The 12,490-nt window shown below is 33.5% G+C and overlaps 1 protein-coding gene across 1 annotated transcript; it reads right to left on the bottom strand.

Annotated features, from left to right (window-relative positions):
• Positions 1-2,589: 2,589 nt before the first annotated feature.
• Positions 2,590-10,498, bottom strand: LOC131061501 (probable folate-biopterin transporter 7). The gene is made up of 2 exons (XM_059216824.1): positions 10,070-10,498; positions 2,590-4,131 (listed from the first exon to the last, which is right to left on the bottom strand). Exons 1-2 carry the CDS (start codon positions 10,311-10,313, stop codon positions 2,987-2,989), a joined length of 1,389 nt encoding a protein of 462 aa, XP_059072807.1. The 5' UTR covers positions 10,314-10,498; the 3' UTR covers positions 2,590-2,986.
• Between the last annotated feature and the right edge of the window lie 1,992 nt (positions 10,499-12,490).

Consider the following 12,490-nt stretch of genomic DNA (forward strand, 5'->3'; position numbering starts at 1 on the left):
ATGCCCCCATGTTAAAGTGATTGCAAACACCTTATCTAAAAGACAAGCATGCTACCACAATGAGATGTCCCTAAGAAAGGACAAATAAAAGGATAATGGTCACAAAACATATATGGAAAAAGTACATAAGAGATCCACGAACTCTGGAGTTAGTATACTCTTATGATCAATAATGTATATCAATAATATTTGTATTGAAGCGACCTCATCCCCTAAAGGTAGCTAAATTACAAACACAATGGAAGAAGAGCACAAGCGTACTTTTGAGTCAACATGGAAGAGACCAAAAATCAAAGAGCATGATGCTGACAATAGGCATGATTGGGTTCACAAATAAGCCTTAATCTAGCACTCATCCTCTACCAAACATCATATATGTTTATCTAGAAAACATGCAGATTTTGTTTAAGGAAGACAACTATTACAAGAGAAAGCTAAAAGAGGCCATAGAAATCTATAACCACCTCATCAACCTCAACCACAATGAAGGGTGGAGCTTAAGATTCTCTTGACATCCTATTCTTTCTTTCTTAAATATCCACCATAGCTCCTCACCTTGACCTCTCTCATCCCTTGTTGTTCCTCCCTCCCTCTTCCTCTTCTTGCCGTACTCTCCCCAGTTTTTGTGTCCCTACACCTCCTTCCCTCTCTTAGCTTATTTGCTTACATTTGATTCCTTTTTAGATACTATTTAAACATTTTATTTCTTTGATTCATTTCTTACTTTGTTTGCATTCATCTCCTTTAATTTAACATTTCATTTATATTATTAATTGCAATCAATTTCCTTTTTGTTTCCTTATTCCATTTATTATTTTATTTTTTTCATATAAATATTGGATTCAATTATTACTTTATTTAAGCACATTATTCTTTTATTCACAATATTTAATCATGCTTCTCATTTGTGTCTTTGTTCATTTACTGCTTTATTTCCCTATTTGTTATAATATTTATTGCTAAATTGTTTTAGTTTCATTTATCATTTCGTTACCATGCTTTTTGGTCATTTATCACCTAATCAAGTTGGAATCAATTCATTTTCTCTTTATACAATATTTTAATTTATTATTCATGGATACTACTTTGTTTTAGTATATACTTTTTATTTTTCAAATTCTTTTCATTATTCATTTGACATTTACTTACTTTATGATCTAAATATATTTTATTCGTATTTCTTTTAAATTATCTTTACTTTATCATTGGATACCTTCACTTTTTCTTTTTTTAATTTGTATTTATATTCTATTATTTTATTTGTTCTATTTATCTCTTTTTTATAGATTTTTTTTTTTAATTACCTTGTACTACTATTATGTATTTATTTTATTGTATAAGATTATTTTTCATTTTTTTAAAATTTCATCTTATTATTATATATTTATTTTAATATATAAGATTATTTCTATTTTTTTTTAGTATTTCTCATCTTATCATTTAAATTTGTTTTTAATTCATTTATTATTTTATTTCATGATTTTCTACAATACATCATTTATTTTTACATTATTGATCCTTTATTATATCATATTCATTATATCCCTTCATATCATTCCATACTTTCAAATTGTATGCTTTCATTTCTATATTATTAGTATCATCTATTTCTTTGTATATACTATATAGTATTTAATTTTATTATTTATTTATTTGCATTATTTTTTTTCTCTTTTCCTCCTTCCACTTAGTATCACCTTTTAATATTCATTATATCCCATCCTATCATTCCATACTTAATTGTATGCTTTCATTTCTATATTATTAGTATCATCTTTTTCTTTGTATATACTATATAGTATTAAATTTTATTATTTATTTATTTGCATTCATTTCTTTCTTTTTGGATTTTCTTATTTGATTTTTTCAACCTTTTCATTTTTTTTTCTCTTTTCCTCCTTCCTCCTTCCTCCTTCCTCCTTCCTCCTTCCTCTTGCTTCTCCCTAAATTTATAAAAACTCTCTTACATCCTCTCTTACATCCTGATGATGGATTACGTTTTTGTCTCTTGGCACTCTCTGATGGATCACTGATGGATCAGAGAGACTTATCAAATCAGAGAACATGTCGATGAAAAAATAGAGACTAATCAGATCAGAGAACGTCGATGAAAAAATAGAGACTAATCAAATCCAGCAACTACTTTGATTTACTAATGGATTGTGACAATCTGATGAAATCAAATGTCCTAATCATTTAACATTTATTTTCTTTCATTGAGGTTATCCTCCAAAGCCGAGCCCGAGTTCTCCTTTAAATGGTTTAAATGGTTCTTATGACCTACCAGGCGAAACAAACATCTTGACAGCTGAGTCATCACATGACTGACTCCTCATAAAGGCATCTCAAAAATAGCATTCGAACACAACATCTTGCATTCAATCACCTCTTTTTAAGGTCCTGCTATTCCTTAAGTTCATTTTTCCATTTACATGATTGTTAGCTGTTAACATAGTTGTAACCTGATAGAGATTGATTCTCTTAAAGAATTTATAGCCTTGTGTGTAATTCTTTGAGCTCCAACCCAAGCTAAGATTCATTTTTTATTGATGCTTGTTAAAAAACGTAACACGAGTGATGAAACAAATAGAGAAGAAGCAGCAATTCTATAATTCATAATCTGCAACCATGAAGACACTGCAAGGGCATATACATTAACATTAAGAAGACCGACCTAAAAATAAAGGAAACACAACTTCGTTAGCCTGCTCACTTCGCACCTAAAAGGTTCTTTGCAGGCCCCTCAAATATTTGTCTCTACGAAGCCAACATTTTTTTATTTTCTTGGCCGCAGAGACGAGATTCTTTCCTTGAGCACTGCCACAATGATCATCCCTTCAATCCACTAATCACCACGGGCATGAATTAGTCTCAATAGGGATATGCAAGCTTTCAATGAGAAAGAGAGACATCCAAAACTGAGCATCTTGGAAGGCAAGAAAGTTTATTGATAGCAATGTGAATGAAATAAATGGTGTCTCTTGGTTCAAAATACTTTCCTCTTGTCTTCCTGGCGTTTTTTAGCAGATTCCTGGCCAGGTATGAGTGATATCCAAAATAGTGGGACTAATGTTGCAATTGATTGGATAAAAATTGCCAATGGTAATCGGGAAAAGTTTTCGGAGGAGACATTAAGGAATGAAGCAAGGACAACACCAAAATAACCACTTACAATGGTAGTCAAGGCCTGGACAGACATAATAAATGCCATTAAGGAGCCCTCACAACCAGGAGGGCAGTATTGTGCAAGCATAACAGTGAATGGGAGAATCTTGAATTGTGAAATAACTTCCACTAAAGCAGATGCTCCCAAAATGTATACTGAATTTGGAATCCCTAATTGGGTATTTAGTTGCTTCACAAGAATGATATCCGATAACATACATAATGACAATAAAATCTGAACACAGCCTAAAAGCATTCTCAAGGAGATACTCTTTAAGAATCGGTTGTAGATGACGCTTCCCAAAAGAAGACCAATCTGCCCAACAACCTTTGCAAGTCCCAAAATTGTGGGATCAAGTTTCAAATGCTGTGTTTGATAGAAAAACATGGTTCCAGTTAAAATTGGTATCATAGCATAAGATGCCGCAAACCACACAATGGAATATTTAATTTCTGGTTTCCTTAGTGCTTCCAAAAGATCTAAAACCTGCTTTTGAACACTTTTCGAAAAGGCACCCCCAATGCTGTTTGACTTTATAGCTCGTGTATCAACCCCACCTCTGTCATGTTGATTCGCATGGATCGATTTCTGCCCTACAACTTTTTTAGCATTAATAGAACCCAAGGACTTCTCATCTACAGTCAAACAAATTATTACTTGAATGCCTAGGAGGAGGCCAAAAAAAATGAACATGGCCTTTGCATCAACCCGACCGATAGCAATCCCACCGAGTAAATTTCCCATAATGCCACCTGCAGCTGTTGCCATCCAGGCAAATGACTGAAGTTCTCCTGATGAACTAGCTTTGGCATTTTTTCCAGTTTCCGCCACCAAAGCATCATTAGCAACTTCAACAATTGATGCCCCCAAATTGCTGAGGAGGAGAAAGGCTGACATGATAGGAACTGATGATCCTGCTGCCGGAATAAATACAATCGAACCCCATGAAATCGCTTGCAACAGACCTGAAATTTTTCAATGCATATAATTTGTTATTAACCCAAGATAATATTTGACAATGTAAACAGAGGATGAATTCTCAGCTCTCATACATGTAAACATTCGCCCAAATACCTGATAAATATTTACTTTCAGGCAAACCCAGGAAACTCCAAAACGCAAGTGGGTGGTATTTTAAACCCTCAAACCTATATAATTGAAGCCCATATCTTGTGAATCTATAAAAAAACACAAACAATACTTGGTATTGTAAATACGCTTCAGAACAAGTGGATGGTATTTAAAACCCTCGAGAACAGCATACGCAAGGCTCATTTCCTATCTCAATGTTGTAAGAGACAAAAAACAGTTGTTGTTATTCTAGTTATCAAGATTTATTTTTTCTAAAGTAAATTTCAGAACAGTTTGAGGCACACCACGAAGTATTAAACGCAACTATAAATCCTCAAAAGAACTAACTGTAAAACAGTTTCCGATAACTTTCTTTTTAAATAATTGGCAATCAATCCGGTGTAATTTTGATAGATGGAAACTAGGCTGACAATTGAAAGGGTTCATAAACATTAAGACATGCTCAAATCATTAGAAATTGAAAATAATTATGCAGCTGCAAGTTTTGTGAACAAGTTGGACAAGTAATTATAGCGAATGCATTAAAACATCCGAATGTTGTACATACAAATATCTACACAGCTTGAATCCAGAAAAATCAATAGCTAGAACATTATGGACTGTGGAAATTTTGTGTTTCTAAGCGAATGCATTTTCAAAGTTACTTTTTTGCATAAACACTAGGAGTTTGATCCAAAACATTGGACATGCGTCTTTTCTCATGCTCTCATTCCCTGATGATGGATCATAGAGTTCGATCTGAAATGTTGGACATAAAAATATCTACACAGTTTGAATCCAGAAAAATCAATAGCTAGAACATTATGGACCGTGGAAATTGCAAGTTTCTAAGTGAATGCATTTTCAAAGTTACTTAACTTTTAAGCAAAACGCTAGGAGTTTCTTAACTTTTATGAATTCTTTTTTTGGTGGACAGGGAAATCAATCACAATCCTTCATTATCTCCACCGAGGTCAGGAGTTGGGAAAATATTGCCTTCATTACTTCATCTGTCAGCACCTGAGCTTACTTGGGTTCTGATTCTGGTAAGTAAGCACTACAAACCTGCCTCTTATTGGTGAAGTTCATCTGGAGTGAGCGAGACCCCTAGGGACATGAGTTTCAAACTTTCAAACTATCTACCTCTGGCTGGCAAGCACTTAGCAGCTGCCAATTGGTCTACTGGACGTTGCCCTACTTTTATGAACATGAAATTACAAAAAGAACATAAATGAGTCATGTCAAATTGTATAGACCCAACCAATTTGTAGGCAAGATTTTACCATCTGACTGGAACCTGAATTGCTTGAATTGTTAAGGCTTATGTTACTGTCAGAATGAATGTATAATAATTGATCACCAATATATACTACGATATCTGAATATGGATCAATCAACAACAATGAGGTTACCCCCTAAATCAAATTCTAAACCAGAAAGTGAACTAATCCTAATTCTTTTCGAGCAATATCCATTAATCCTTATCCAGGTGAATTAGAAAATCATTATTACCAGTTCTGATATGCTTGGAGCCATCAGATTCTTTCGACATGGAGGGTAATCATTATCAATGGTGCCAAATAATGAAGACACAGAATAAGAGCGCTTTTACCCATTGTCAGCATTTATGAGCAACCTTGTTACCCAATTCAACAGACAACAGGATTAAAAATTCCTTGTTGACATGGAGGGTAACCAATATCAATGGTGCCAAATAATGAAGACACAGAATACGAGCGCTTTTACCCATTGTCAGCATTTATGAGCAACCTTATTACCCAATTCAACAGACAACAGGATTAAAAATTCCTTGGTTAGCTTTCTATACTCTGCCAAACATCTGTAAGAAAGTACCCTTTATGGTTCCAAAAGCTTGCTACGAGAATGACATCAGTTATGTTAATTGGTGGACTGCAGCAAGTCATCCAATACAAAGTCAGACTTCATAGATGCTGTGATTTATAAGATGCAGCAAATGTGGATCAAGAGATTGAGAACAAAAGCATGCCTAAGCTTCAATTTGGCATGCAACATCCATGGCAACCAAGGAACTTGTCACTAATTTGTAGCATGTACAGAAAATCCCAACCGAGAAGGTTGACTCCTCAGCAATTGGAAGACCAAAGTAAAAAAGCTATGCTTCAATTGTAAAGGTAAATATAGAAAGGTCCACAAATATATGGAAAAGCTCTTCTATATGGAGCGTGCACCAGAAAATGATAACGAATCTGAAGCCTAAGATAGGGTAAAGTCAAACGGGAACAAATGAGCCCTCGAGGAGACCACGCCTACAATACCTACCATTTCTTATCACATTCTGGTAGGTGTTAACACACTCAAAGTCTGAAGGTCGAAAGTTATCATAAAAAAAGAGCATAATTGGTTTAACTGACTTAGGCAACACGAGTAATCTCATGGATTAAAAATTACTAATTAGCCAAGAACTGTTTTGCATATCCTGCTTTCAACTTACAGGTAATGACAATTGTTGGAGGTACTCTAAGTTGGACAGGAAAATGCCATATTGTTAGATCTGTGATTGGGGAGTTAACGGATGTCAAAACCCAAATTTGAAATTCATACAAGAAGGACTGATGTATCATTAGTGAACCGAACTCTCAGAATTGATAGATTATCAAACTTTTTAGCACAGGGAAAAGATTATCAACTTAACAGAATTTTTAGACCACCCTTGCAAATAAGTAGCTCTCGTCGTATGGAGAAAATGCTGAAAAAGTGAGCTAGAGGAATAATCACTGAACTATTAATAATGGAGGCACAACATACAAAGGCAGCTCCACCACAAGATCTTTGAACACTCCAACTTCTTCCAAGAAATGCTCAATGGTCTTCCGCTGGTTCATAGGCATCATCATACCATTCCATAAGTTCCGACTTCTGAGCAGCAAATCCCCTAACAGCAGGCCATATTGCTCCTCATACTCAAGAGAGAGATCAAATGCCTTAGTCCAAGAAACGCTCAATGCTAGAGTTATAAGCACAGACAGAGTACTTTTCTACACTGATGGTCACGGACCACAAATAGGATTCCTCATGGTGCATGTATCTCAATATCCGAAGTTAAACAAGCTCAACCTAGCAACAAGATTCCTATTCTTGTTCTTGATGATTGGAAAATTTGGATGGCTCAATATTCTTTAATAACTTGGATGAATTTAACAAATCAAATACGACGAGTGTTATTTTGGTAGAATACAAAGGCTTACCAGGTGTGGCCACTTGTATGGTATAATGATTCCATTTTACGAAACATGGTAGCAAATGATTGTAGAAAGCATTTTCAGAAGATTCATGGAACTCCCAAAACTCTCCCAAGATCAGAGTCAATTATATAGATCCCCAATTCACCAGCCCCATTTTGGACAAAACTCTTCATGATTTCTAGAACTACTTTAGCCTATAGTTCTTACATCTCCAGTCAGATGTACAGACACAAATTGCCAAACATTTTTGAAAGATACTTTTCCTGTTTAGATTCAAAAACAATCACATGGCTTTCCTTGGTTCAGTGATGGTATGGAATGTACATAATTAAGATGACTCTGTTTGTCGTACTCTATGGGAATCTTCTATTCTCCCCACTGCATATCTGTATGATCACACAATGTTCAAGCAATGGAAACTTATGTGCAAGAGCAGCTGGACATTTTTTGAATCCTTTAATAATTTGGAAAAAAAATCAAGCAACTAACATATCACCATCGGAGCAAGAAATGCTTTGATGTTGGAGATCAGATCCTTCTTAAGATCCAGCCTCACAAACAATTATCTCTTTAAGCATCACCAGGAATTTATTGTCCTTAAAGGACACTCAGCAGAATTGGCAACATGGCCTACAAACTGGCAAATGGAATCCAATAGAGACCGAGCTTCAGGAGCTAACTGAGGAGGGAAATATGATCTTAGAGCCAGAAGAAGCGGTTGATTGATGAGTGAAGCAGTTGCACAACAGGGCAATCACTAACTATCTCTTTAGAAGGAAGCATTTGCTAACAAAGGAACTAATTGGAGGATCAAGCCTTTCATGAAAAATCTACAACTCTATAATGCTGCTAACTATAGTCTATAGGCATGTTACGATATTTCATATTTATTGTTTGTTTTGGTTATGGATTAACAAATAAGTGGTGCACATGACCATAGGATTGTTACTAGTAGTTTCTTAGACTCCCATTTTCTAAATTAGGTTGACCTAATTGGTGAGCAAGTGTTTCCTTAACCTATTTAAGGCTATATAAGTAGGGAGACGGACTATATTTGGAAGTTGCGTTGTGGGAAGAGCCACCTTACGCCAATTTCTCCACTGAAATGTTTCCGGTGTACCTCACGTGGATCTTGATCTTCAAAAAGCCATTTCCAGAAAGCTAGAAACGTAAGGTTGTTCCTGAAAACGTCTCTGGTACAAAAATTGGGATTCCTGACTATTTCTAGGAACAACTCAGCATTCCGAGCACAAATCTGAGCAGCAAATCCTTTTTAACTTTAAAACTTAAAAAATAAAATAACATAATACACTGGCCCTGAAGCTATGCTAGCCCTAAGAAAAGGAGAAGAAATTGGAGTACGCGCATTCCAATTTGAACCCCCAGTCACACTACTAGCAAGGGTTGACCAAGCTTTGTCATATTCAACTACAGCAGCCTAACTTGAATGCCTTCTAAATAATCTGTTTTGGAAGAATCGTTCAATTCGCAATGACCTATTAATCTAGCTCCAGCATCTCCTCCTATGAAGGAATTCTCATAGGATTAGCATAGCTATAGATTCTTAAATTAAAGAGTAATCTCCTAAAGTTAACTGCATCATGAAAGGAGATTTACAATTATGTTAGTTTAATCACTTTCTATATTTTTGTCTGAATTCTGTAATTATCTTGTCTGGATTTTGAGCAAAAATGGAGAACTTCAATTTACTACCGACAAGTGTGTATTTTATTTTTGCCCAATTTAGCTTCATTAAGTCTATGTATTTGATGGATTTTATCAAGAGTTTTTTATAAATTCAAATGGCAAATAAATTTTACAGAAAATTTCAAAACTTATTAAAAAAAAATGTCAATGAACATAAATGAATAATAAAAAAATTGGAAAAGAAAAAGTCCTTTAAGATCCACAATGCCTCCCAGCAGCAACCTTTCTTAAAAAATTATGAAAAATAGTCAGTTGAGAAAAATAGCCCAGTAGCATTTTCTTATAAACTAGGATATAATAAATAAAGATAAAAAATAGGAAAGGAATTAGAATAGATTTTTTAAAGATTCGCCATGCCTTCTCACTTTAGCCTTTCTTAGACTACAGGGTAGCTCTTCCAGTATGTAATATGGCTAAATGACTTGATGACGTAAATATTCTGCCCCAGTGAAACACAAGATCTTCAACTGGCCCACTCTGACGTGCCTCTACTTTCAAATTCCTTAACTTTTGGCGATCGGTAAAAGGATTGGAAATTCACATAAAAAACACTGAAAAAAAATCAATGAAATATTTAAAATTACGCAAAAAACAGACCTAAGTTGTGTACCACATCGCCAGCTGAACCAGCAAGGGAACTTACGAAAAGAGAAAGAGCAGAGTTGTACTTTATTTGAAAATTCTTTTGAGAGATTCATCATTGAGTACAAAATTTAAATTGGAACAAGCTAAGTAATTCAGAGCACCGAAACTCACCACAGAAAAATAGAATACAAATAATTTCTCTGTAAAAAAAAAATCTTCAACATGTAAATTGTAATGGGGAAAAGAATTTAAACTTAAAAGCGGAGATAAATAAATAAATAAAACAGCAAAGCAACGATGGGGAATTTAAGGATACCTCCAATGATGATATAAGGCAGGCGATGTGCGCCACCAATGTAGACGGCATCGGAGATGATACCGTAGATAGGCTTGGCAACCATGGGCAAATTGGCGGAGCTCTGGAGGAGTTGGAGTGTTACTGACTCCACCCTCAGATTGTCCTTCAGATAAAAAGTGACAGCCAGCCATGGAAAACAACGGAACCCATGAATCCAATACCCTATTCCTACTAGAACCATCAATGTTGTTGACAATTCCATTTCTATTCGAGTGCCTCGACGCTTTACTCGATCTGTTCAGGACAGGAAAATTGTTAAATATGAATTTGTGCTGTGCGACTGCGCCATTAATAACCCCCGCACCGTATATTCTTTGGTGTATGTGGAGATCCAGACAACTGACACGAATACTGTTTTTTAATACACATTTGTTTTTCTCAAATCATTCTGCCTGCTTAATTTTTTAAAAGCATTAGGTACTTCCTTTTTGCAAAAAAATATTTTGCACAGATATTTTCTTTATTCACCGTTTTTAGATATTTTTGGGAGACAGGTGTATTCAAATTAGATCTTAAAGATGGCCCGAAAACCAAAGGAATTTGACGTTGGAAAAAAAAGCTAAATCCAAAATGTACTCTTTTGATGTATATTTTAATTAATTGAATTATTTTTTTTAAAAGGCTGTATTTTTTTTTTATTAATTAAAAAATATGGTTAAAGGTACATAAGTAATTCAAACTTTTATATTATCATTTTTAAGTAAGTGTTGTTCTTTTTCTCTTATAATGCTTTTGTTGTTTTCTTTGAATATTCTTTGCTTTCAATTGTCGTATTGGAATATCATTTTCTTTGTTACCCTCCCTTACATATTCTTTCCTTTTTACTTTTCATTCTTTGAATATTCTTTGCTTTCAATTGTCGTATTGGAATATCATTTTCTTTGTTACCCTCCCTTACATATTCTTTCCTTTTTACTTTTCATTCTTTGAAGATCCTTTTCTTCGTTACCCTTCTTTCCGTGTTTTTCCTATTTTCTCTTAATTATCCTTTCTTCTATTACAAATGAGCTTAAAATTTATACAACCTTCAAGAAACATACACAAAAATGTATTAGAAAGAATATCTTAATGAAAATGTTTTCATCTCAAATACTAATAGCATAATTCATTTAAGAACAATATTGACAATAAATTTAAGAATTGTAATAGATTTTAACATTTCATTATATAAAAATCTATCTTGAATAATTATACAATTATTTTTAGATTTAAAATTTGAGATAAGATTATTTAGAATGATATATTAAAACATATAGATAAATTAATTAAATGAATGAATAATGTGTAAGATTTGGTTGAAAAGGTTACCATTTATAATGGATTTGATGTGTTAGATATTTGTATGGTGTCTTTGGTGATTTCTTTGAATATTCCTTGCTTTCAACTTTCTTATTGGAATATCCTTGTCTTTGTTATCCTCCCTTGAGCTATTCTTTGATTTCTGCTTTTCATTATTTGAAGATCCTTTCCTTTGTTACCCTTCCTCCAAATATAGTTGTCTTTTTATTATCATATATGTGTGTGAACACACACACACACTCCTCAATTATAGGTGAGCTTAAAATAAATATAATGTTGAGGGGAACATACACACAAATGTATTAAAAAAAAAACCTTTATGAAAATGTTTTCTTCTCTCCAATAAGTTAATAATAACACAATTGTTCAAGAACAATATACACACATTCCTCAATTATAGGTGAGCTTAAAATAAATATAATGTTGAGGGGAACATACAAACCAATGTATTAAAAATAAACCTTTATGAAAATGTTTTCTTCTCTCCAATAAGTTAATAATAACACAATTGTTCAAGAACAGTATTGATGTAATAAATTTAAGAATTATAAGAGATTAGAACATATTATTATGTAAAAATCTATCTTAAATAATTATACAATTATTTTAAGATCTAAAATTCGAGATAAGATTATTTAGATTAATATATTAAAATAAATAGATAAATTAAATGAATAATGTGTAAGATTTAGTTGAAAAGGTTACCATCTATAATGGATGGAGTGTGTTAGATATTAGATTCATAAAGTAGACATGATCGATGAAGGTGTTAATTATGAAGGACCCCCTGTTTAAAGAAATACAAACCCTTCTTCTAATACTAGGGCTCCTTCTGTCCATAGGTTGGAAGAAGAGCACTTGATTAAAAAAATTAAGGAATGAAAAATGTAGTGCAAGGTCTATGTACTTAAGTAGTTATTGTGTAAGAAAATTGTGTCAATCACATACAAATGGTTTAGTGTCTAAAAGTGGGTTGACTAACATCATCTATATTATAGTCAAAACAACATGTACATTATAGTCAAACAAAACACCAATCAAAAATACATTTGACACTTACATGAAAAAAATAGATTCCTT

This window comes from Cryptomeria japonica, chromosome 2 (assembly GCF_030272615.1).
Source record: "Cryptomeria japonica chromosome 2, Sugi_1.0, whole genome shotgun sequence".
NCBI lineage: Eukaryota > Viridiplantae > Streptophyta > Pinopsida > Cupressales > Cupressaceae > Cryptomeria > Cryptomeria japonica.